This window comes from Oncorhynchus gorbuscha, linkage group LG09 (assembly GCF_021184085.1).
Source record: "Oncorhynchus gorbuscha isolate QuinsamMale2020 ecotype Even-year linkage group LG09, OgorEven_v1.0, whole genome shotgun sequence".
Lineage (NCBI taxonomy): Eukaryota > Metazoa > Chordata > Actinopteri > Salmoniformes > Salmonidae > Oncorhynchus > Oncorhynchus gorbuscha.
In genome coordinates, this window is record NC_060181.1 from 81,917,100 (window position 1) to 81,942,562 (window position 25,463).

Consider the following 25,463-nt stretch of genomic DNA (forward strand, 5'->3'; position numbering starts at 1 on the left):
ATCTAATTGAGAAGAACACAAAGATTCATTAGGGAATGATGATGTAAGGTTTGAAATAAGTAGCTGCCCATTAAAAGCTTCATTTTCTCAGCAGACCTCTTGAGAAATCAGCATATTTGATTTGCACATTGTTGTCTACTGCTCATTTGATTTGATTTGATTTCCATAGGTTCATTATTATTCAGATCCGGTGTGTCTATAATTAAACGGTCCCCTTGTCTTTGTGGCATGGAGTGCAGTGTATTTCAACAAAAGAACAGTCAGAGCAGGTAGCCTAGCAGTTAGCGCCTTGGGTTGGTAATCAAAAGGTCGCTGGTTTGAATATCCCAGCCGAAAAGGTTAAAAATCTGTCGTTGTGACTTTGAGCAAGGCACTAAACCCACATTTTCAATAGGGGTGCCATACTACTATGACTGAACCTGTAAAACAACTCATTTCACTGCACCTATCTGGTGTATGTAACAATATAACCCATTTTTTGGACTGTAATATCAGTCAGTGAATCACAGAAAATAGCTAATTTCACCGTTATGTATACACATAATATACGGGACACTGGACGTTTAGTGTGTATCATTGAATGAGAAACGTGAAATGGGACATTCGTGTGTGTCCATCACAAAAACGTCTTAGTCATTCCATGTGTGATGGATATTCAGTCAATTCCCCCATTATCCCAGCTCAATTATTGGCCTCCTGGTGAGGATCTTGACAAAACCAACTTTCAGTGGGCTGGGTTATTATCAGAGAATTGACACATACCGCAGGCTTAACGAGGACAGTGTGATGTAGTCGAATTTTTGAGACGGTAGATAGAATGTTATGTTTTTTTTAACCACCGTTATTTGGGGTATTTTTTTACCCAAGCAAATTACAGTTATAGATGACAACGGTGTTTCTTATGGTCAGATAGACAGAGCACAGGCTAAGGTCTGGGTTGGGACTGAGATAATGCAAAGGGAATATGAAGGTGAATAAGGCGCACCAAACCTACGTCTATGCACCAAACATCCCAGTAGTGTACATTGGTTGCGTGGTGGACTGGAACTCCTGAGTTAAGTCCATCCATCCACTTGTCGCTTCTCTTCCACCGAATAGGGCAGGGCGCAAGTGACGCAGGCCGTCAGTGAGTTTATAACCCCCACACAGATGCCGACTCAATATACATTGAAGGTTCATGAGAGAACCCTACATATATATCTGATAGTTGGACATTCTTTGCATCATTCAAATTATTATATTTTTATGTCATTTTTTACTGAGACCAACGTCTCTTTTACAGATGAGCCTTGATATTTAAAGGTTTAGTTTCAGATTGGCAGCTTTTTATGATGCTATTAGGCTATTCTTAATTGGTATTTGGGAACACGATAAGTTATGAGTCACAACATTTCTTTTAACAGCAAGCCATACCAAAGGTCACTTTAAGAATATATATTTTTTATAAACTTTCAAGAAAGAAGACACCAACTATGTCTTTGGAGGACTCGTTCATTTTAAACCCTGAGAACATGATTTTTAACGTATCGCAAGTGTCCAGTATCAACACAGAGGTCCAGACGCACTACATTTGGCTGCCCGGTATTGCTATCGCCACCGTCTACGGATTACTAATAATTATTGGACTTATTGGTAACGTCACGCTAATGAGGACGTTTATCACAGTCAAATCCATGCGGACTGTGCCCAACCTGTTCATGTCCAGCCTCGCGCTCGGGGACCTGCTGCTTCTAGTAACGTGCGCTCCGGTGGACGCCAGCCGGTACCTCGCGGACAAATGGCTCTTCGGCCGGGTGGGATGCAAACTCATCCCGTTCATCCAACTCACCTCCGTCGGCGTCTCCGTTTTCACACTCACTGCGCTCTCTGCAGATAGGTGAGGCTTTTATAATCAGATGTGTTGTTTTCTCAATCCCTCCGACTTAAAGCGTAAAAACAAAAGAACAGCCTTCATTGAAATTTTCCAACCATTCTTTGGCATTGTAATATGATCAGGCAGGTATGGTAGCACGAACAGACAGGTCGTGTAATTAGGTGACACATTATTACACCAGCCTACACTTTCAGCCTGGTTGCAGATGTTGTTCACTGCAGACAAATTCACAGAAGAGAGAGTGAACCGGTGGGGTTCAGCTCACAAACTATAAAGAGGGATTTTGTTTATGCATGACATGTTCATTCTGTGTAGGCCTAATGTAATTCAAGTCCAATCTTTTATGTTGTTCTATTCATCAATTCACTCCTCAAAACTCTGTTATCCTAACATTTCCAATCAACAGAAATGAAGAGATATGACAACAATTGTGGCATTTGTGGCGCCATTTTTAGAAATAATGGCAGAAATGTTCGTTAAATGGCCGCTTTTGGCTTTTAGTGCGAGTGTATAACTGGCACGGTGCTGAAGTCCCATGGACATTAAATCACTTGTCAGGACACAAAGAGACAACATAAAATCCATTTTCAACATGTTGATAATTAATGGCTTTAGAATTGCCCTCATGATGCCGAAGAAAACTGTTGCATTTGACAGTACATCAAGGGACCGATTCTGACCCGAGTTTTTAGGCGTGCATACATTTCCAGGGATGGGCACTATCGAATGTCTAAATTATATGCTACCCGACCTTCTGTGTTTCCTATTTATATCATGTCAAATATTAGCCAATATCAGTATCAACCGTCAGTAGGCTAATAACTACAAATATTAGCCAATATCAGTATCAACCGTCAGTAGGCTAATAACTACAAATATTAGCCAATATCAGTATCAACCGTCAGTAGGCTAATAACTACAAATATTCAACTGCCAATTTACTGTTAGTTCCCTTCAATTGGTATACTTATCATTCCATTTAATTGCATTGTCTAATTTACCTTCATTTGCTCACTGTAAACGCCGTCAAGGTTGTGTGGTTGTTTCTGAGGATCATTAGTAACAGTTGATAATATAAAGAAAAGACATGTAGGCTAATTCAATTGTAAGCGCAGACCAAGCGGCAACAGTTTGAACCTGACCACATATGGAGCAGAACTTGGCTGTGTTATCAAACAATTCTATGATTAGTGCAGGCAATTATAAATACTTTCCTAAACCTAAATAATCTACACGTCAGAGTATTTTTAAATCTACCAATTAGTGCTGAAACAGAGACAATAGGCATATATTTGGATTTTGTTCTTTCATTGATCCTTAATATTCTGAAACATTCTCTCTATATATTGTAGTCTGTCGACAAAATTCTTACCGAAAGGTACACCGTATTTAAAGTGGTGGCTTAAGATACTGTAAATGTACTAACAACTATATTGAATGAAAAGTCCAGGAGAAAATCTGTTGGCCAGCAAGTGGGAGGGTTTTCAGCATTTGAAGGTAGTCACATCTGCAGAGCGCTTTACTCGACTGAATACCAAATATTGAAAAGTGAGCAAGAAAGGCGTGAATGCTCAGCAGGCTCCTGAGCTGTGCTCTTCGGTTCTATATTATTCTATCCCATTATGTTCTCAGCTCCTCTGTTCTTGCTCTGCAGAGTTCTTTGTTCATCAAAGTTCTTTCACCATTGGAACCTGGAGTTCAAAAAGTTCTTAGAAGGCTATTAGTCAGAGCTGAAAGAGAGAGTGAATGTTCCTTTCGTGAGGTGAAGACAGGCATACTGGCCTATCTCAGTTAATTAACAACCAGAGAGCTGTCCACTCAGTCTTAATTTCTTACAGGCACACATGACACACTCAAACAGTGTCATGATGTTGGCCTGGGGGTAGGTTTATGACAGTCATAAATATCTCTTCCCCACTTTTTCCTCTCTCTACCCTACTGATGTTACATTTGCAAACCTTTTGGTTAACATAGAGATTCTGGGAACATCAGAAGGTGGGGGGAAATGAACTATATTCTGGTAATCTGATCAATTGAACATATGCAGTGGTACTTAATGAATATGATGTCAGTTCTGTTGTCATCTGAGACATTCTCATCAATGATAAGATGACATAAACTCTACAGTGGAAAGTCTACACATCAGAGTTATCGGATTCACATGGAATTGTTGTTCAATTTAAATGTTTGAATATGAAACTATCCGTGATGGGATGAAATGTGATTTTAGCTTCTAAAATGTGAGATTTGGGTATTCATAAGGTAGGGCTCTACTCAATCAGTGGCCCGTCCCTGTGAAGGGACATGGGCTATAAAACCTTACAAACACGCCCTTCTCTCCCTTCCTATATAAAGCCTTGACAACAATATAACCTCCTGTTCCAAGGATGTGAGGACGACGGTCCGATGTCAGAATGGTTCAGATAATAACTACAGAATGAAGCCAACATCAGCGTGAGCTTTGGTTGCGAATGGTATGAACTTTGAACTCTTATTCACTACAGAAGTGATACCTCCTAGCCGTTGAGTTAGCAACAGCAGCTGCAAATGCAGGTTAGGAAGGAACAGACAGAGTATCCTGTCTACCACACATTGACGTTACTACAACATATTCAATTTACCAGCAGAGACAATCTTCAAAGGACTCGGTTGGGCAACACGGCCTCCCATCTACCACCAACCTACCGAAGCGCAGCTCAGAGTAAATATTTATTGCAGTTTCCTTTTCCAAATGGGCGGTAATTTAGAATGCATAACATACTGAATTTACGATAGCACAGCTTCGCCCTTTATTCCTCAGTCTTCCCGCTCTTTCACTCAAACCCAGCCCCTTTTCTTTTGTGTAACCAGCTGTCATATCTGTTCCGCCCGCTAGGGACGTTTTCCTTTATGACATAATTTGTAATCAAGTTATGATTAATTATGTGTATGTGTAATTAGTTAGGTATTTAGAAAATAAATAATTAAACCCAATTTTGCATTGATGATTCAACTTGTTAGCCAGGGTTCGTGCAGATAACCAAGAATTTACAACTTTCAGATGAGACTGAATTAAGGTGAGGATTAATATTGACTGCTATTGATGTAAAATATTACTAGGTCTTTAAGAGTTTATTCGGAAGATAACAGCTCTATAAATATTATTTCGTGGTGCCCTGACTCTCTAGTTAATTACATTTACATGATTAGCTCAATCAGGTAATATTAATTATGAAGAAAATATTTTATAGAATAGCATGTCATATCACTTAATCCGGCATAGCCAAAGACACGACAACCGTATGCATTAACACCCTACCTGTCATTGCAGTTCTCTGCCCTACCCATGCTTTTAGAAACAGCAGAATGTCAGGAAGACATCAATAATGTAACCAATCTAGGCAATTAAATAGGGATTACTTTTACATTCCTTACATGTCACCTGTTATTACAGTTGAATATATACAGTACCAGTCAAAGTTTGGACACATCTCCTCATTCACAGGTTTTTCTTTATTTTTACTATGTTCTACATTGTAGAATAATAGTGAAGATATCACAACTATGAAATAACACATATGGAATCATGTAGTAACCTAAAAAGTGTTAAACAAATCAAAATATATTTTATATTTCAGATTTCTTTCCTTCTTAATTAATTTGAGCCAATCAGTTGTGTTGTGACAAGGTAGGGGTGGTATATAGAAGAAGTCCATATTATGGCAAGAACAGCTCATATAAGCAAAGAGAAATAACAGTCCATCTGTCACGTTCTGTCCATCGTTCGTATGTGTTTTCCTTGTTTTAGTGTTGGTCAGGACGTGAGCTGGGTGGGCATTCTATGTTTTGTGTCTGGGTTGTCTATTTCTATGTTTGGCTTGATATGGTTCTCAATCAGAGGCAGGTGTTAGTCATTGTCTCTGATTGGGAACCATATTTAGGTAGCCTGTTTTGTGTTGGGTTTTGTGGGTGATTGTTCCTGTCTCTGTGTTTGCACCAGATAGGACTGTTTAGGTTTTCACTTTTCTTGTTTTGTATAGTCTGTTCATGTATAGTCGTCTTTATTAAAAACATGAATAACCACCACGCTGCATTTTGGTCCGCCTCTCTTTCACCAGAAGAAAACCCTTACAGAATCACCCACCAACCAAGGACCAAGCGGCGTGGTAAACAGAGGCAACAGCAACAGCAGCAGCAGGAGAAGCGACAGGTGCAGCAGGAGCAACAGCAGCAGCAGCAAAGGCAGCAGCAGGAGAAGCAACAGAGGCAGCAGCAGCAGTGGGAGAGGCTGCACTATTTGGATAAATGGACTTGGGAGGAGATCCTTGACGGAAAAGGACCCTGGGCAGAGCCAGGGGAATATTGCTGCCCCAAAGCCGAGCTGGGGGCAGCGAAAGCAGAGAGGCGGCATTATGAGGAGCTAGCACGGCAGAGCGGCTGGAAGCGCGAGAGGCACCCCCAAAAATGTATTGGGGAAGAGGCACAGGGAGAGTGTGGCAGAGTCAGGAGTCAGACCTGAGCCAACTCCCCCTGTTTACCGTAAGGAGTCATGGATGGAATTGGAGCTGTCGGCGAAGCAGAGTGCTGAGTCTGAGAGTGTGGAGGATGTATTGGACAGAGTAGAAAGAAAGCTGTTGGTTTGGCATAGTATGCACGGCATACCAGTGCCAGCACCACGCATCAGGCCGACAGTGCGTCCCGCCTGTCCAGCGCTGCCGGAGCCTTCATCCTCTCCAGCGCAGCCAGAGTCTCCCGCCTGTCCCGCGCTGTCAGAGCTACCGCCCCTCATGCCAGAGGCGCCAGAGCCCCTCATTCCAGAGGCACCAGTGCTCCTCAGTCCAGCGCTGCCAGAGCCTTTTTCTCCAGTCTGCCCAGCGCCGTCTGAGCTACCTGTCTGCCCAGCGCCGTCTGAGCTACCAGTCTGCCCAGCGCCACCAGTGCCGCCAGTCAGCCAGGATCCGCCAGTCAGCCAGGATCCGTCAGTCTGCCAGTCGGCCAGGATCTGCCAGTCTGCCAGGATCCACCAGTCTGCCAGGATCTGCCAGAACTGCCAGTCAGCCAGGATCTGCCAGTCAGCCAGGATCTGCCAGTCGGCCAAGACCCGCCAGTCAGCCAGGATCCACCAGAACTGCCAGACAGCCAGGATCTGCCAGTCAGCCAGGATCTGCCAGTCAGCCAGGATCTGCCAGTCAGCCAGGATCTGCCAGTCAGCCAGGATCTGCCAGTCAGCCAGGATCTGCCAGTCGGCCAGGATCTGCCAGTCTGCCAGGATCTGCCAGTCTGCCAGGATCTGCCAGGATCTGCCAGGATCCGCCAGTCGGCCAAGATCCGCCAGTCGGCCAAGATCCGCCAGTCAGCCAGGATCCACCAGAACTGCAAGACAGCCAGGATATGCCAGTCAGCCAGGATCTGCCAGTCAGCCAGGATCCGCCAGTCAGCCAGGATCCGCCAGTCAGCCAGGATCCGCCAGTCAGCCAGGATCTGCCAGATCCGCTAGTCAGCCAGGATCCGCCAGTCAGCCAGGATCTGCCAGTCAGCCAGGATCTGCTGGAACCACCAGCCAGCCAGGATCTGGTAGATCCATCAACCTGCCTGAGCTTCCTCTCACTCCTGAGCTTCCTCTCTCTCCTGAGCTTCCTCTCACTCCTGAGCTTCCTCTCACTCCTGAGCTTCCCCTCACTCCTGAGCTTCCCCTCACTCCTGAGCTTCCCCTCACTCCTGAGCTTCCCCTCGGTCCTGAGCTTCCCCTCGGTCCTGAGCTACCTCGGTTCAGTGGAGCCCGTTGTTAGGTTTCCTAGGCCAAGGTTAGAGGCGAGGGTTGCCACTCAAGGGACACTAAGGAGGTGGACTAAGACAATTATGGAGTGGGGTCCACGTCCAGCACCAGAGCCGCCACCGCGGACAGATGTCCACCCAGACCCTCCCCTATAGGTTTAGGTTGTGCGTTCGGAGTCCGCACCTTGGGGGTTCTGTCACGTTCTGTCCATCATTCGTATGTGTTTTCCTTGTTTTAGTGTTGGTCAGGACGTGAGCTGGGTGGGCATTCTATGTTGTGTGTCTGGTTTGTCTATTTCTATGTTTGGCTTGATATGGTTCTCAATCAGAGGCAGGTGTTAGTCATTGTCTCTGATTGGGAACCATATTTAGGTAGCCTGTTCTGTGTTGGGTTTTGTGGGTGATTGTTCCTGTCTCTGTGTTTGCACCAGATAGGACTGTTTAGGTCTTCACTTTTCTTGTTTTGTATAGTCTGTTCATGTATAGTCGTCTTTATTAAAAACATGAATAACCACCACGCTGCTTTTTGGTCCGCCTCTCTTTCACCAGAAGAAAACCCTTACACCATCATTACTTTAATGAGACATGATGGTCGGTCAATCCGTAAATTTGAACTTTGAAAGTTTCTTCAAGTGCAGTCGCAAAAACCGTCAAGTGCTATGATGAAACTAGCTCTCATGAGGACCGCCACAGGAAAGGAAGAACCAGAGTTACCTCTGCTGCAGAGGATAAGTTCACTTGAGTTACCAGCCTCAGAAATGGCAGCCCAAATAAATGTGTCACAGAGTTCAAGTAACAGACACATCTCAACATCAACTGGTCAGAGGAGACTGTATGAATCAGGACTTCATGGTTGAATTGCTGCAAAGAAACCTCTACTAAAGGACACCAATAAGAATAAGAGACTTGCTTGGGCCAAGAAACACGAGCAATATACATTAGACCAGGGGAAATCTGTCCTTAGGTGTGCTGCATCAGATGACCTGGCCTCCACAATCACCCGACCTCAACCCAATTGAGATGGTTTGGGATGAGTTGGACCGCAGAGTGAAGGAAAAGCAGCAAACAAGTGCTCAGCATATGTGGGAACTCCTTCAAGACTGTTGGAAAAGCCTTCCAGGTGAAGCTGGTTGAGAAAATGTCAAGAGTGTGCAAAGCTGTCATCAAGGTAAAGGAAAAGGGTGACTATTTTGAAGAATCTAAAATATATTTTGATTTTTTTAACACTTTTTTGGTTACAATATTATTCCATATGTGTTATTTCATAGATTTGATGTGTTCTCTACTAATCTACAATGTATAAAATAATTAAAATAAAGAAAATGAGAAGGTATGTCCAAACTTTTGACTCGTACTGTCTACATATTTTTGTTGTATTAACAAAGGTTTTTGTAATTATTTGCAGAATTTTGATGCTATTTAATCAATGGATTTTGATTTAGGAAATCCATGTTTTATTAAGAGAGTTGTTCTTTTCCATACATTAATTACCAAATGCCATTCTAGCACTCTTTGGTAGTCCTGAAGTACCCTTATGTATGTATGTTGCATCCATATTCTCTCATTACAGATATGATCAAACTCAATTAGCCAACACCAGCTGCTTTTCATTGAATTCTCTGGTTCTTTTAATCAGAGCAATGTGAGACAATTTTTCTTTAATGATAAAGGATCTGGGGGAGGGTGGGCTTTAAGCTAGAAACAAGATGTTGACCCGACTCTGATGCACATGGGAATGAATATCTTTACTTTGTCTCTATGATATTCAGAAGCTAAGCTACGATCTTCTAAAGTCGAGAAGTCAACAAAATTGGACTTTGCTTGGGAAGTAATCTTATTCAATGTGTGGCTCTGTCACTATCAATTGATCTCTTCACTTTCTGTAAAAGAGAAAGTATAATTATCATAGTAAAACATATTTGCTAACGGAGTAACATTTGGGGAAATCGGGTCTAGACTTTATTTTCCTTATCCATTATGATAATTATAATTATTAAATAGCCTATCTATTTTCAAATGTGAAAATGGAGCCTTGGGGGAAAATGGTTGGGAACCCCTGTGCTAAATGACTGGTAAATGTAATGAAATTAGTTTTCTGCTTGTCCCAGGTACAAGGCCATTGTCAAACCCATGGACATCCATACATCCACAGCTAAGATCTGCTTCCGAGCAGCAGCCATATGGCTCTTCTCCATGACCCTAGCTGTTCCTGAGGTGGTCTTCTCCGACCTTCACACCTTCAACATCGGCCAGACCAACGACACCTTTGTGACATGCGCTCCCTACCCCCATGCTGGGGATCTGCACCCTAAGATCCACTCCATGGCCTTCTTTCTCATCTTCTACATCATCCCCCTTCTCATCATTTCTGTGTACTACTGCTTCATCGCACGCAGCCTGATCCAGAGCGCCTCAGACATGCCCGTGGAGGCACACTTACACATCAAAAAACAGGTGTGTGAATGTGTGTTTGGACACTGGACATTTAGGTGTTTATCATTTAATGAGACATGGTAAATAGTCAAATGGGAAAGGAGAAATGTGTATATGAGTGTGTGTGTCCTGCTGAATACTCCAATTGAATGATGCTTTCTTTACCATCCCCACAGATTGAGTCAAGGAAGCGTCTGGCTAAGACAGTCCTGGTTTTTGTGGGTTTGTTCGCTGTATGCTGGCTCCCCAGTCATGTGATCTACCTGTACCGCTCCTACCACTACGGCCAGGTGGACACGTCCCTGGGACACTTCATCGCCAGCGTGGGTGCCCGCATCCTGGCCTTTACCAACTCCTGTGTCAACCCTTTTGCCCTCTACCTGCTCAGTAATAGCTTCCAGAAGCAGTTCAACAAGCAGCTCCACTGCCGCCGTCGTCCACCAATCAACTGTAATGCTCAAAGCACGGGGCGGAGCAACACGCGACTGACCTCGGTCAAGAGCAACAATCAGTCTCTGGCTAACTTCAGCCTCGTCAACGGGGCTCATGTTAGTCAGGAAGGCTTTGTGTAGTGACTGTGCTGAAGATGATGCTTTAGACTTGTAAAAGTGACATTCCAAGACTGACATACTGCCAACCAATCAAATCACAGAATAATTTATGGCTGTAACCCATATACTGTAGTGGGCCTGTGTTCTAACTTCAAGTGTTGATATTGTAGCACCATTAATTCATTCTAATTCTATGGTTGATATGCAGGGCTTCAGTATATGCATCCCATGATCCATGATTGATACAAAGTGTTTTATTTTAAGCAGGGGTGGAAAGACTACTGAAATATCCTACTCAAGTAGAAGTTACTTTAACTACATTTGACTCAAGAAGAAGTACATTTACATTACATTTACATTTAAGTCATTTAGCAGATGCTCTTATCCAGAGCGACTTACAAATTGACTGGTGTAAAAAAAACTCCTCAAGTAAAATTGAAAAGTAGCTAATTTAAAAAGTACTCAGAAAAAGTAGTTGAGATAAAAAAAATATTACAAGTAGTTAAAGTACTCGAAAAAGCTACTCAATTACAGTAACAGGAGTAGTTGTAATTAGTTACTTTACACCTCTGATTTTAAGTTTCAAATGTATCATCTTAACAGCTACTGCTACGTATGCAAACCAATGTGTCTCAGTCCTCCAGAGATGCAGTTATGTTCTGGTTTCTCATTAGAACTGTTTTGATCCATTAGAGAAGTTGACAACCCAACCAGATGTGAATAAGATGCTGATGACAAGGTAATGACGAGAGGTACTGAAGCTGCCATTGTGTACACGAGCCTAAAGGACAGTTCTGTAGGTATATCTCCTGCTGACTAAAACACCAACAACCTCAGTGCTTTGAAAGATACATATTAGATTGTTGTTTATATGAGTGTTTGAATTCTTATTCTAAAATTGATTAATTCAATTTTTATATCATCAATCTACACACAATACCCCATAATGACAAAGCAAAAACTTGTTTTAGGAATCTTTTGCAAATGTATTAAAAATTAAAAAAGTACCTTATTTACATAAGTATTCAGACCCTTTGCTATGAGACTCAAAATTGAGCTCAGGTGCATCCTGTTTCCATTGATCATCCTTGAGATGTTTCTACAACTTGATTGGAGGCCACCTGTGGTAAATTCATTTGATTGGACATGATTTGGAGAGACACACACCTGTTTATATAAGGTCCCACAGTTGACAGTGCATGTCAGAGCAAAAACCAAGCCATGAGGTTGAAGGAATTGTCCCAAGAGCTACGAGACAGGATTGTGTCGAGGCACCGATGTGGAGAGGGGAATCCAAAAAATGTATGCATAATTGAAGGTCCCCATCAGCCTCCATCATTCTTAAATGGAAGAAGTTTGGAACCATCAAGACTCTTCTTAGAGCTGGCCGCCTGGCCAAACTGAGCAATTTGGGGAGAAGGGCCTTGGTCAGGGATGTGATGGTCTCGAGTTCCTCTGTGGAGATGGGCGGACCTTCCTGAAGGACAACCATCTCTGCCTTACACCACCAATCAGGCCTTTATGGTAGAGTGGCCAGATGGAAGCCACTCCTCAGTAAAAGGCACGTAACAGCCTAAAGGGACCTAAAGGACTCTCAGACCATGAGAAAAAAGATTTGCTGGCCTGATGAAACCATGATTGAACTCTTTGGCCTTAATGCCAAGCGTCACATCTGGAGGAAACCTTGCACCATCCCTTCGGTGAAGCATGTTGGTGGCAGCATCATGCTGTGGGGATGTTTTTCAACGGCAGGGACTGGGAGACTAGTCGGGATCAAGTGAAAAATGAACGGAGCAAAGTACAGAGAGGTTCATCTTCCAACAGGACAACGACCCCAAGCACACAGCCAAGGTAAAGCAGGAGTGGCATCGGGACAAGTTTCTGAATGTCCTTTAGTGGCCCAGCCAGAGCCTGTACTTCTCTGGAAAGACCTGAAAATAACTGTGCAGCGACGCTCCCCCTCCAACCTGACAGAGCTTGAGAGGATCTGCAGAGAAGAATGGGAGAAACTTCCCAAATACAGGTGTGCCAAGCTTGTAGCGTCATACCCAATAAGAATCGAGGCTGTAATCACTGCCAAAGGCGCTTCAACAAAGTACTGAGTAAAGGGTCTGAATACTTATGTGAAGATGATATTTCAGTTTAAAATTTGTAATACATTTGCAGCAATTTCTAAAAACCTGTTTTTGTTTTGTCATTATGGTGTATTTTGTGTAGATTGATGAGAATTATTATTTTTTAAATACATTTCAGTGTAAGTCTGTAACGTAACACAATTTGGAAAAGGTCAAGGGTTCTGAATACTTTCTGAATAATCTGTATATCTGATTGTTTGGTTCAGATGAGAATTGACAGTTCTGTCCAAGTGTCACGTTTGTCGTAACGGGGAGACCAAGGCGCAGCGTGATGAGAATACATTCCTATTTATTAAATTAAGAATACTTAAACAAACTAATAAAACGACCGTGAAGCTATAAACACTAGTGCTGACACAGGCAACTATACATAGGCAATAACCCACAGATAAACCAAGGAATATGGCTACCTAAATATGGTTCTCAATCAGAGACAATGATAAACAGCTGCCTCTGATTGAGAACCAATCCAGGTAACGATAGACATATAAACACCTAGGCTAGAAAAACCCCTAGGACATACAAAACCCCCTAGACAATACAAAAAAACTAAACAAACCACCCCTTGTCAAGGTCAGGACGTGACACCAAGAGTAGTTCGATGTTGTCCAAAGTGATACTTGTGTTTCTCAGTGTTTGATAAATATAAAAAGTCATTCTCTCTGGGTGAATTTAATATTTTGTTGTTGTTTGAGCATTTTCTGGTGTCTCTGCAAAAGCACAGCTTAGCACGCCATCATGTTATTTGATCTACATTTATTTGTAGAACAAGCTTGTGGTGTCTTGTTTACAGTGCCAAAGTTTTTATTGTGTTAAAAATAAGTGGCAATATATTTTTAGCAATACATTTTAAAATGTTTTTTATGTAAGCGACATTATGATGTTTAGTGTTGATTAAATGGTTGAAAAATTAGGGTGTGTGGTGTTTCAATGTTGCTGTCCTGTACTTTTCCTCAACATATCCCCCAACATCCGGGCTGTTCACCCTGCTAACATCTAAAAGGCAGAGACAGTACAGGTGCATCAAAGCTGGGATAGAGAGACTGAAAAACAGCTTAGCCGGCCTCTGCCCAGTACTCTGCCCTAAACCTTAGACACGGGCACTAAACGGCTACCATCCGGCACTCAACCCTGTACCTTAGAGACTGCTGCCCTATGTACAGTACATAGTCATTGAACACTGGTCACTTAATGTTCACATACTGTTTTACCCACTTCACATGTATATACTGTATTCTATACACATTTTCAATTAACATACGTACCATTCTCATACATGCAGTATATACACTGCTCAAAAAAATAAAGGGAACACTAAAATAACACATTCTAGATCTGAATGAATGAAATATTCTCATTAAATACTTTTTTCTGTACATAGTTGAATGTGCTGACATCAAAATCACACCAAAACTATCAATGGAAATCAAATTTATCAACCCATGGAGGTGTGGATTTGGAGTCACACTCAAAATTAAAGTGGAAAACCACACTACAGGCTGATCCAACTTTGATGTAATGTCCTTAAAACAAGTCAAAATGAGGCTCAGTAGTGTGTGTGGCCTCCCTACAATGCCTGGGCATGCTCCTGATGAGGTGGCGGATGGTGTCCTGAGGGATCTCCTCCCAGACCTAGACTAAAGCATCCGCCAACTCCTGGACAGTCTGTGGTGCAACGTGGCATTGGTGGATGGAGCGAGACATGATGTCCCAGATGTGCTCAATTGGATTCAGGTCTGGGGAACGGGCGGGCCAGTCCATAGCATCAATGCCTTCCTCTTGCAGGAACTGCTGACCAGTATATTTTGCCATGAGGTTTTGCACGTTAAATACTCTGTTCTTGACATAGCTCATTCCATCATTTCTACAATTGTACACTGCCTCGTAGTTACACTGTTTATACACACCACATATTCATTTATATACTGGCGTCTTGACATAGCTCACTCTAATATAGCTACTGCTGTACATCATTCTTAGTATATATTGTGTAAATTAATCTGGTGTAGATACATATAGATAGCATTTACTGTGATTACTGTTACATTGCTCTTTGGGTTAATTGGATTCATTCAGACATTTGAAGATGTTCATTCTTATTATTTTAAATAGTTGTGTACATACTCAAACATTCCAACCACTGCTTTTGATTTATTTCATCTTTATTTAACCAGGTAGGCCAGTTGAGAACAAGTTCTCATTTACAGCTGCGACCTGGGTCCTCCCACTGAATCTTAACATACCCCGTCTCCCACACAGTGGGATGCTCAGACTCTCTCAAGGTAATTCATAGTTTGGTCTAGATCCTAAGTGATATTTTGGCTCCGATTATTATCACAACAATCATTATGGATACTCCAGCATCCCATGATGTCATTAATGAGCCATAGGTGATCTGTTTCAGGAGACCTGATTGGCCATCAGGCATTTTGATGATATGACCTTTTCAATCTCAATCTAAACTGGCATACAAGGAGGACAGGAAACACCCTGGAGCCACACCTCTCCATCTGCTACGCCTCTTCTCTTCTCAGTCAGCACCTTAATCCCCCTCTGCTCACAGACAAAGGAAAGACATCAGGGAGAAGATGGTGACTGTTGAGATGCACTCGCAATGCCCAGACACCTTGCCTTTTGTCAAGTAAATGGCTAGGCCAGGTTTCAGGGGTTGATACAGTATTTGATGGGGCTTCGCCTACTGTTTATGTAATTGGGTAACATGTCCACGTCAACATAAGGGGTTTATGACAAAAGAAAAGCTATTTTAGATATGTTGAATATGACCATTTATTAGAAAATATAGCATCCTGAGAAAAGCTACAAATCAGTCAACCCAGTTTCTATTAAACCAAGAAAAACAAAACCATTTTTTGTTCAGTTACCAACTCACTGCTAAAACCACTGAACAAGTAGAAGTTGATTAAAATAGCAATAAATACAAATGACCAAACGTTTGTAAAAAAAAGTTGCCATTTCAGTGTTACTGGTAAAGCAGGAAAGCCTGGAGTCTGTAAGGGAGGAAGAGGGCTGATGTTCTGTCCAGACGAGTCTGTCCCAAACTCCTCCGAATGCAGAACCGACACAGCTGAGAAAGAGTGCAGGGACCTGGGGAGAAAGAGGTGAGGCAGTAAAGAGGTAGAACAAAGGGGAAGGAGATATGTCAGACATGGAAAATATGTTGATATGTCTACTGATGGAAGGCTGCACTAATAGCCCACTGGGCACAGATGTAAATTCAACGTCTATTCCATGTTGGTTCAAGTTAACTTCATTGAAATGAAGTGGGAACAACGTTGATTAAAACATTGTGTTCCCAGTGGGACGTTTGGGTAGAGTCATGTATGCATGGATGTGCGTGTGAATGCATTAATAAAACAAGTATTTTCACCTCTTTTCTGTATTGTAGTTCTGACTGTACTGTCACAAGCTGCCAGCTCCAGAGGAGTCTTCCCGTCTGAATTCCTACAACTCCCATCAGCCCCGTAATCCATCAGAAGCTCCACCACCCTGACTTCTCCCCCTAGCACTGCAGCATGTAATGGTGTGTCTTGACCACACCCACCCTGGACATCAACACCTGATTGCAGCAGTCTCTCCACACAGTCGGTGGCCTGGGCCAGACAGGCTGTGTACAAAGGGGTTCCCACACCAGGCAGCTCCAGGTCTATGTGGAATCCATAGGACAGCAACACCTCTAGACACTCCCTGTGACCTGGGGAGGGAAACAACTTTTACTGAGTAAATGTTTACCATTATGCTGCATGAAATGGTCATTCTGAGTCACTGCACATAAAATAAATCCACATGCACACTTACCTCTCTTTGCAGCCTGGTGGATGGGGGATGCCAGGTGATGGACAGCATGGGTGTTGGGGCTGTACTGTAGAATCAGTCTGACACAGGCAACACTCCCACTGCTGCAGGCATTGAAGAGGGGTGTGGCTCCATCAGTCGATACCATCTCCACCTGCAGACACACAGAGAGCAATCACATGAAGCGGCTTTAGGTTAGACACGACCTATATTGGTAAAAACAATCATTTATCACCTGTGATTATTCCTAGTTTGAGCGAGAGAAAAAACATGGTGTCCTTACATTGGCCCCATTCTCAAGTAGGAAAGTGGTGCAGGCGTAATGTCCTCCGAGGCAGGCCTCGTGGAGGGGAGAGACCCTGTCCATTGTCAGCATGTCCACAGGAAACCCCTGAGAGTGGAGAAGATGGAGGACTTCATGTCTATGTGATGTGTGTGTTTTGTTTAGTGTCAGTATGTCATTTGCATGACAGCTTTATTACTGTAAGACATGGTTGGCTGTCTACCTGTGAGACCAGAGTCCTTAGGATCAGGAGTCTACCCTGGTAGGCAGCATCGTGAAGAGGAGTCCTGTCTGACCACAAGTCTGTGGAAAGACAGACACAAAATCATTCATACTGTAGCCTGTCCAAACACAGCACATCATTATCAGACAATCAACCTCCTGGACCTCAGAGACACTGAAGCCCAGTTCCTGCCCCGGTATCACTGAAAACAGTACCCGGGGGAGAACTAAACAACCGCACTGACTTCCTCCCTCTCTCCCCCAAACTGGTTGTACTAACTGGCTCATCTCATCAACATAAGTAGATGAATATGCATCAGACAAAGCTGTTGGAACAGCCAGGAGAGGTCATGTGCAAATGAGAGGCACTGTAAGGGAAATGTAGTCTCACATACTCAAGTCCTACCAGTGGTGTAAATACTTAAGTACTTCAGGAGTTTGTGTGTGGGGGGGGGGTTCCCTTACTTTCACTAAAAAAATGATATGCAGTATATTTATTCAGGGCATACATCAGTCGGCTACCCACTGTGCACAGATATCAGTTCAACGTTTGGTTGGATTTATCAACAAAAATATTTGACCATTTAAGTTGTTTACTTTTGTTCTTCAAATCCAATCAGTTTTCCACGTTGATTCAACGTCATCACATTTATTTTTGGGGTTGAAATTACATGGAAACAACATTGAATCAACCAGTAGGTAGACAGTATTCTTCTAAAAACACACACCAATCAATCTTGACCAAACTGCTCTCTCTTTCCATTTTCTCTCTCTCATCGCCTCTACCAACTTTCTGAAATATCTGAACCAACTCTTGTTCTCAACTCTTAGGAAAACATAATGTATAATGTGTTTATTCAGGACACCAACCTTCTTTGTTGAACAACACCAATACCACAGACAAAAGCACAGAACACACTGAAGATCTCTTGGCCTCAAATTGTAAGTGTAACTTTCTTGCTCTCACAGAACACAAACTTGCTAAACAGTATTTACTTTGACAAAGCAGCAGAAGAAAAAGAGAAAACCATACCAGCCATGAGTGAGTTGCATGCCAGTCCACCATAGATATGGAAGGGTCCCCTCCAAGGCCGACTGCACAGGGCAATCTCCGTCTGCACACCAGCCATGGTCAAACAACAGCAGCCTCCTCCACAGTGAATGAACCAGCTATGGCACACTATGGGATCCACAAACCTCTCTGCCCACTGCTGGCTTTCCCAGACCTCTTATCAGGCCCCAAGCTACCTCCTCCCCCAACCCTGAGGAAAGGAGTACCACCCCTGCAACCCCCCTTTCCGTGGAATTGGGGAACCGTTGCATGACAATAGAGGTAAGCATAGGACGGATAGACACAGACACACACAAATGGAACATCTGTGTCTATTCTGATATCTAGGTGATAAGGTGTGGTATTTCAACATGTGCAAAGGTCAACCTTATGGCGTAAGAAAAACAAAATTGGATAAGGTGCGATTGAATTTAAGAAATCTGTTTAGGGCTTTCTAAAAGCCAATTTTAAGAGGGGAGTTGTAAAGCTATCTGCATATCTGTGTCGTTATATCATTCAAGTCCGGTTCACTGTTTCCTTCAGGGACATCACTTCAAAACAGCCAGTCAAAACATGGTGCCTGTAGTACATCGACATTGGAATGTGAATAGTTGGGTATTTTGAAAGTAAAACTTCGTTTTTACTAAACTGTGGTTCACTCTTCACAAACAGTCTGAATGAGGGCTACATACATACAATATTGACTATTGAGCTAGATTAGTATGTTAAATGTATAGGGGGGATGGGTGTGTCCAGCACCTCTGGAACCTCCCCTGCATACAGTACTCTCTCCTACATCTTTGAAACATTTGACCCTCATCAATACCCTTAACCACTTTAGGCAAAAAATGTTTCTATAGTGACAACAATGATGCCATTTACCCAGACAACAACCCTAACGATGTGTGAATAGTGCACTACCCTCAGCCTTGAAAAGATAGGAATGCCAATCCTACCTCCTCCCCTTTCATTGCTATGTGTTTCGTCTGGCAAAATGTTTACAGTGAAAACAGTGATGTTTTTATTCCAGGACGTACAACACGTTTTGAGGCCCTAGCTATTGAAAATCCTTGATCAGAAAAAAGGGTGATAAAATAAGTCATCCTGAAACAGACTTTATTTTCCTTATTTCCGTCACAGGTCAAGGTTCAGGAATCAGTGCATCATCAGGGTACACACAGCCTTAAGCATGAGCTCACAAACATTTGTAAAAAAACAAACACAAAAAAAACCAATTTCCATAGCAGAGGAACCACCCAACAAAGACATTGGCAAAGCATGATATAAGTAAAAAAGTTCAACAGCAGAGAACTACAAAAAATGAAATTCAACCATAAAAGGACAAGGAGGTGAACTTGGTTAGTGGGTGGGGTTGGAATACAAAACTATGCAATTACAGACTCCCCTTAACGTTTATACTGCTGTCTATGGCAACCAGTGGCATTCAATGTGGCATTTTTGTAATAACGGTGTACCCCCCAACCTCCTTCCTTAATCAAATAATTCTCTATGAACCTATATCCTTCTTTATAAAATACAAAAACTATGAGTGGAACATTAATTCAGGAGTACTTAAGTTTTGGGGTTCATTCCGGGGTTACAAAGAATAAAACGTATATCTATAACCGTCTTAACCTGAGCAAGAACACTCATCCTATTGTAAACATCAGGGTTCCCCTTAAAACATTCTGCAATGAGTGGTCAGTATCCACAGGTGATTAGGTAGTTGGGTCAGAGGCCAAGTTTAAGATTTTTTTTAAGCAGTTATGTTAAGGTTTAGGATAAGGAGTTGTGTTTGATTGGAGTTATCATCATTGACCACCTGGCTACTCCTTTGTCAACATGGCACTTTTAGAGTGAGTTCCTTTCCTTTCCTATCGCCCAAGCCCTGCCTCCACAGCCCCTGGGGCCCCGTGGCATCCATGGCAACGTCTATGAGGGAGTCTGGGAGGAGCCAGCGGAGAAGGAGCAGGAAGAGGAAGTTGAGGACAGCGAAGAAGGAAAAGATAGAGCCTGCCACAGGGCCACAGTGGGTTCTCAGTCTGAGCAGCCGTCTGTCCAGAGGAAGAACCTTCTCCCCAGCCACACGGTCATACACCTGACAGAACAGAGAGCAGATACACACACATAGTGTTAGTATCAATGAATTAAACCTCATCAATATCTCAGTCTGTGTCAATAAAAGGTATCACAGTCTAGATTTAGGAAACATACTAAATATATTACGCATGTATGAGCCTACCTTCTCTGTCCTCTCTGCGACATTCCTCCAGGTGTAGAGGGTGCAGACGTGGGCGTGGATGGAAGCTGGGGAGGCGACGCTGCCCGATCGTTGTCTAGCAATGACACTGTCCAGGCCGGCACAAAGGGAACGCACGGTGGGCTCACACAGGGTGATCAGATCCTCAGGTAGAACCTCAGGGATCCCTCCAACACGCGTACTTACCACCTACACACACACACTTCCATGAACCTCATTAACCACACACACATACTCAATCCACCGATGTTAAGAATAACAAGCAGACACCCATCCAACCAGCCACATGCAGATACCAAGCAGGGTTTCCGTTAGGAAAATGTGGTGCCGGACATTTGACAGGCAGAACTTAAATTTACTGGACATTTGAGAAAATTCCCGGACCCATATGCATTGGGTGCATAACCCGATTAGGGTGTCCACTCACGGCGCTTGTGGTAATATGGTAATTCATATTAACAGTTAAAGGTGCAACGATGTGCGGCCCTTTTTACTGAACTCTGATGTGCACTTTGAAGATGTTAGAATAACTGTCCACATTAACTTTTCCTCAGACAACAAGACTAGTAACTAACAGCAAAATCACTAGCCTGTCAATCTACTATAGTATAAACATTTCGTTCTGTAATGAAATTAGCGGGAAAACAGCATTGTCTAAAGCGCACCGCACATGAGTGACAGAGATGAAAATATCCATTAGAAATGTAGAAAGAGGGGAGATGTAATACGCAACAACTAACATGGGTTGCTAATAGGATTGTGCTTTTGGCTAATGGACAATGAAAGAAAGTGGATTTTAAATAATTGCCTCTCCGGATATAGTCTGATTTATGCTACTTTGAAGCATGGTTAGACATGCCTCATAATATGTAGTAAAACTTTCACATTTCAAACAATAAAGTATATGTTTTCAAAATGGATACTGCCTCCAGCTCATTGCAAAGTGGTGCGTGTCTCATTGATGTAGCCTGTCTTCCATTGCATTTGGTGATTGAGATATTTTAGCAGTAGCTCTTGCGCCGTCTGACAGATTTTCCGCTCAGACTCTATCTGTATATTCAGTCGGCAAACAGACCTGTAGTCCACAGCTGGCCCCCTCCACTATAGCCATGCAGAAGGCCTCGGTCAGGGAGGTGTTGAGGAAGATATGTCCCTGGACCAAGACCCCCCGCACATCCTTATGCTCCAGGGCCCCCAGGAGACGCACTCTGGGGAGAGAGAGAAGGAAATCAGACACACACCTACACCCGCAAATATATACCAACCCACACACATCACTGTTTAATTCTACCTGTCGTGTAGCTGGTATTTCTCTCTCACTTCCTCCAACACGATTCTCTTTGGTCCCTCTCCACCAATCAGGAAATATAGATCGGGATGTTTGAGGCACAGCTCTGGGATGATCCCACCCAGAAGATCTATTCCTAAAAAAAGTGTATAAGCAGCAGTTGAGACTTCACATTCCTACAATCATATCTACAGGCTTTATTTATTGATAAACGACAAGCACACATAGTTCATCTTATTGCTATGTGGGTTCTACATATATCTTTATATAGACTCACCGCTCCTTACCTTTACGATAGACGAGGCGGCTGACCACTACGATGGTGATCCTGTCGTCACAGCGCTGGGAAGGGTCGGGGGTGAAGTCTGTGGGGTCGACAGCGTTGGGGATGACAGAAACAATCTTGGGGTCAAGTGCTGCCCTAAGCACGGTGTTCTCCTTACTGGTGTACGACACACACACAATGTGATTGGTGTCGCACAAAGACACCGTCAGCAGCTTATTGGTCAGTACCGAGCTAACATCAGCAAAACCAAAGAGGGAGTGGTCAGTAAACACCTGTAAACAGACAACAACTTTTAAATATTTATAGTAAACGGACACACAAAAACTATTTAAGAACTTTATATAGTCTCATCTTGCTCTAGGATGTGCCTGCAATGGCATCATATTCCCTAAAGTGCACCACTTTCGGTCAAAATTGGTTTAGTTTCACCGCACACAACTCTGTGAGACTGCTACCCACAGCTCTGTGAGACTGCTACCCACAGCTCTGTGAGACTGCTACCCACAGCTCTGTGAGACTGCTACCCACAGCTCTGTGAGACTGCTACCCACAGCTCTGTGAGACTGCTACCCACAGCTCTGTGAGACTGCTACCCACAGCTCTGTGAGACTGCTACCCACAGCTCTGTGAGACTGCTACCAACAGCTCTGTTAGACTGCTACCCACAGCTCTGAGAGACTGCTACCCACAACTCTGAGAGACTGCTACCCACAACTCTGAGAGACTGCTACCCACAACTCTGAGAGACTGCTACCCACAACTCTGAGAGACTGCTACCCACAACTCTGAGAGACTGCTACCCACAACTCTGAGAGACTGCTACCCACAACTCTGAGAGACTGCTACCCACAACTCTGAGAGACTGCTACCCACAACTCTGAGAGACTGCTACCCACAACTCTGAGAGACTGCTACCCACAACTCTGAGAGACTGCTACCCACAACTCTGAGAGACTGCTACCCACAACTCTGAGAGACTGCTACCCACAACTCTGTGAGACTGCTACCCACAACTCTGTGAGACTGCTACCCACAACTCTGTGAGACTGCTACCCACAACTCTGTGAGACTGCTACCCACAACTCTGTGAGACTGCTACCCACAACTCTGTGAGACTGCTACCCACAACTCTGTGAGACTGCTACCCACAACTCTGTGAGACTGCTACCCACAACTCTGTGAGACTGCTACCCACAACTCTGTGAGACTGCTACCCACAACTCTGTGAGACTGCTACCCACAACTCTGTGAGACTGCTACCCACAACTCTGTGAGACTGCTACCCACAACTCTGTGAGACTGCTACCCACAACTCTGTGAGACTGCTACCCACAACTCTGTGAGACTGCTACCCACAACTCTGTTAGACTGCTACCCACAACTCTGTTAGACTGCTACCCACAACTCTGTTAGACTGCTACCCACCGTGTTGAGGCCCATGGTCTTGGCGTGGAACAATGCATCGTGGCCCATGGCGGAGAAGGAGCTGTGGGCGTGCACCACGGTGATACGCTCCCTGACAAACACGCAGCGCAGCAGCGGCAGGCTGTGGAAGCAGGTGGTAGCTGTGGACTGGTTGTACATCACCTGCAGGGGCAGGTAGTAGACCTTGAGCCCATTGGTCAGGTACCGGACCCCTTTCCTGCAGCCATAGGCGTGGGTGGCAATCACCACCTTGTGACCCTTCTCTATCAGACACTGAGACAGCTGGTAGATGTGGCTCTCCACCCCTCCCATGTTGGGGTAAAAAAAGTCTGACACCATGCAGATGTTGTGCTTCCTGGCAGGGGCCTGGGAAGCCACTGTGAGCCCATCAGGGTGTCTGTTGGCTGGGGGAGCGTGGAAAGCTGCCCCCCTCCTTCGCTGGCCCATGGTGGTGTGCGTCACTCATACAGGCGTCTTACATTTAGAGGAACCATGCACCTGAGTAAACAATGAAATAAACATGTCAATGGATAGCTACAACTACACAATCTGCTCAGATTAACCTATGACTTGATCTAACCTTTCCATAAGCGTCATTACCAAAGTGTATCTATGAATAAGCAGTTGCAAGTAAGCTAGCAAGTCGATGAATTACCTTTGTAGTGGCTTGAACAACGATTCCCATAGATAACCGATTAATTTGTGGCTTGGAGGTAGCATGCTAACGTAGCTAGCAAGTTAGAAATGAGGCTAGGTAAGCCAGCTAGTATGTTTGCTGTAATGCTTCCGAGGACATTTAGATGATTGGGACTTGAGAGACTACGACCTTACCTTCAAAACAAAGCGAAATAGTTTTTTTGTTTGATATAAACCTACATTTTGTCTCAGTCCCATCTTCATTCAAATTTCTGTCAATCAAAACAACCTCGTCGCTTCCTGGTCTGCTTCAGATTGTCTTCTTCTTCTTCTAGAATCTGGTGTTATTGCTGCCTCCTGCTGTAGTAGTCAGGAATAGCCTCACTGCGTCTGGTGCGTTCAACACCTGGGATGCGGTCCAAACACTTAAAAGACACAGCCTCGTCCGCTTACCTTCGCCTTATGCTCTTGGGGGAATCCCCGTCGCCATCTTGGAGGGTGGTTCAAATGATCAGCAATGATCAGCAATGATCAGCATGTAAGTCCCTCAGCCCTAGTTTTTAGTCGGCTTTGCAAGTGTACAATTATGTTCACTATGGCCTGAAACTAATTCATTTGCTAACTATCATACAGTAGGCGTATTTTAATAATGATATTTTTAATATAAGTAGACATGCACTCATAATTGACTGTAGCGCATATAAAGCACCCACAAGCTACCAGTGGCTGAAAACAAAATCATTGCAGGATGAAGGAGTGAAGAATTTCCGGCCAAGGGTGGTCAATTTAAAAATCATTCCTCCCTCCCTTCCCCTTGTCCTGCAAGTGTATACTTGTCAGACATCATGATACGTCATCAGAAGTGTCCACTTCATTTTAGGTCTGGGGGGATAGGGTGTGTTTTAATGTCTTCGATTCAACAAGGCGCAACATTGCAAGACTTCCTGGAACGCTTTTGCGAAGCAGACCAAGCTGACCAGGCCAGCGTTTGGAGTTTGAGAAGTCAATTAGAGAAGTGAAGAATTCTACTTTAGATGTTCATTTTCTCGAAATCTAAAGGCACAACCTAGATTCGAGCCAATATCTTAAGTAGTTGAACATGTTATTACTCCTGCCTTGTAAACGAGACAAACTGACACATTTACATTTTTCGTCAAAAACAACTTTATATCGTAGGAGTGTCTTTGATTTGATGGCCTAGACATGGGCAGTTCGGTGCGAGATGACCATTGGACCCGAAGATCAATCTTGTAGGCGATGTCATGGCAATGTCATACAGATAAACATGTTTTAAGTTCCTCTGCGTACACATCACTGACAAACTGAAATGGTCCACCCACACAAATGGTGTTGTGAAGAAGGCGCAACCTCAGGAGGCTGAAGAAATTTGACTTGTCACCCAAAACCCTGACAAACGTTTACAGATGCACAATCGAGAGCATCCTGTTGGGCT

General features: G+C 43.6%; 4 protein-coding genes across 5 annotated transcripts in view; 2 read left to right on the plus strand and 2 right to left on the minus strand.

The window, feature by feature from the left end:
- Positions 1–25,463, plus strand: part of LOC124044151 (cystathionine beta-synthase-like) — an 882,911-nt gene that overhangs the window by 665,725 nt on the left and 191,723 nt on the right. The gene's annotated exons all lie outside the window — the stretch shown is intronic.
- On the plus strand, positions 1,473–10,958 carry grpr (gastrin-releasing peptide receptor). The gene is made up of 3 exons (XM_046361233.1): positions 1,473–1,876; positions 9,736–10,081; positions 10,237–10,958. Exons 1-3 carry the CDS (start codon positions 1,473–1,475, stop codon positions 10,630–10,632), a joined length of 1,146 nt encoding a protein of 381 aa, XP_046217189.1. The 3' UTR covers positions 10,633–10,958.
- Positions 15,346–18,294, minus strand: asb11 (ankyrin repeat and SOCS box containing 11). The gene is made up of 6 exons (XM_046363661.1): positions 18,098–18,294; positions 17,066–17,145; positions 16,843–16,950; positions 16,563–16,713; positions 16,135–16,458; positions 15,346–15,851 (listed from the first exon to the last, which is right to left on the minus strand). The coding sequence occupies exons 1-6, from the start codon at positions 18,192–18,194 to the stop codon at positions 15,727–15,729; spliced, it is 885 nt and encodes a 294-aa protein (XP_046219617.1). The 5' UTR covers positions 18,195–18,294; the 3' UTR covers positions 15,346–15,726.
- On the minus strand, positions 19,215–24,550 carry piga (phosphatidylinositol glycan anchor biosynthesis, class A). 2 transcript variants are annotated; one of them, XM_046363644.1, is made up of 7 exons: positions 24,251–24,550; positions 23,375–23,872; positions 21,951–22,221; positions 21,667–21,799; positions 21,451–21,583; positions 20,358–20,564; positions 19,215–20,213 (listed from the first exon to the last, which is right to left on the minus strand). In XM_046363644.1, exons 2-7 carry the CDS (start codon positions 23,819–23,821, stop codon positions 19,953–19,955), a joined length of 1,452 nt encoding a protein of 483 aa, XP_046219600.1. In that variant the 5' UTR covers positions 23,822–23,872; positions 24,251–24,550; the 3' UTR covers positions 19,215–19,952. The 2 variants fall into 2 exon arrangements, with proteins under 2 accessions (XP_046219600.1, XP_046219599.1); XM_046363643.1 differs by having other exon boundaries at positions 24,030–24,546.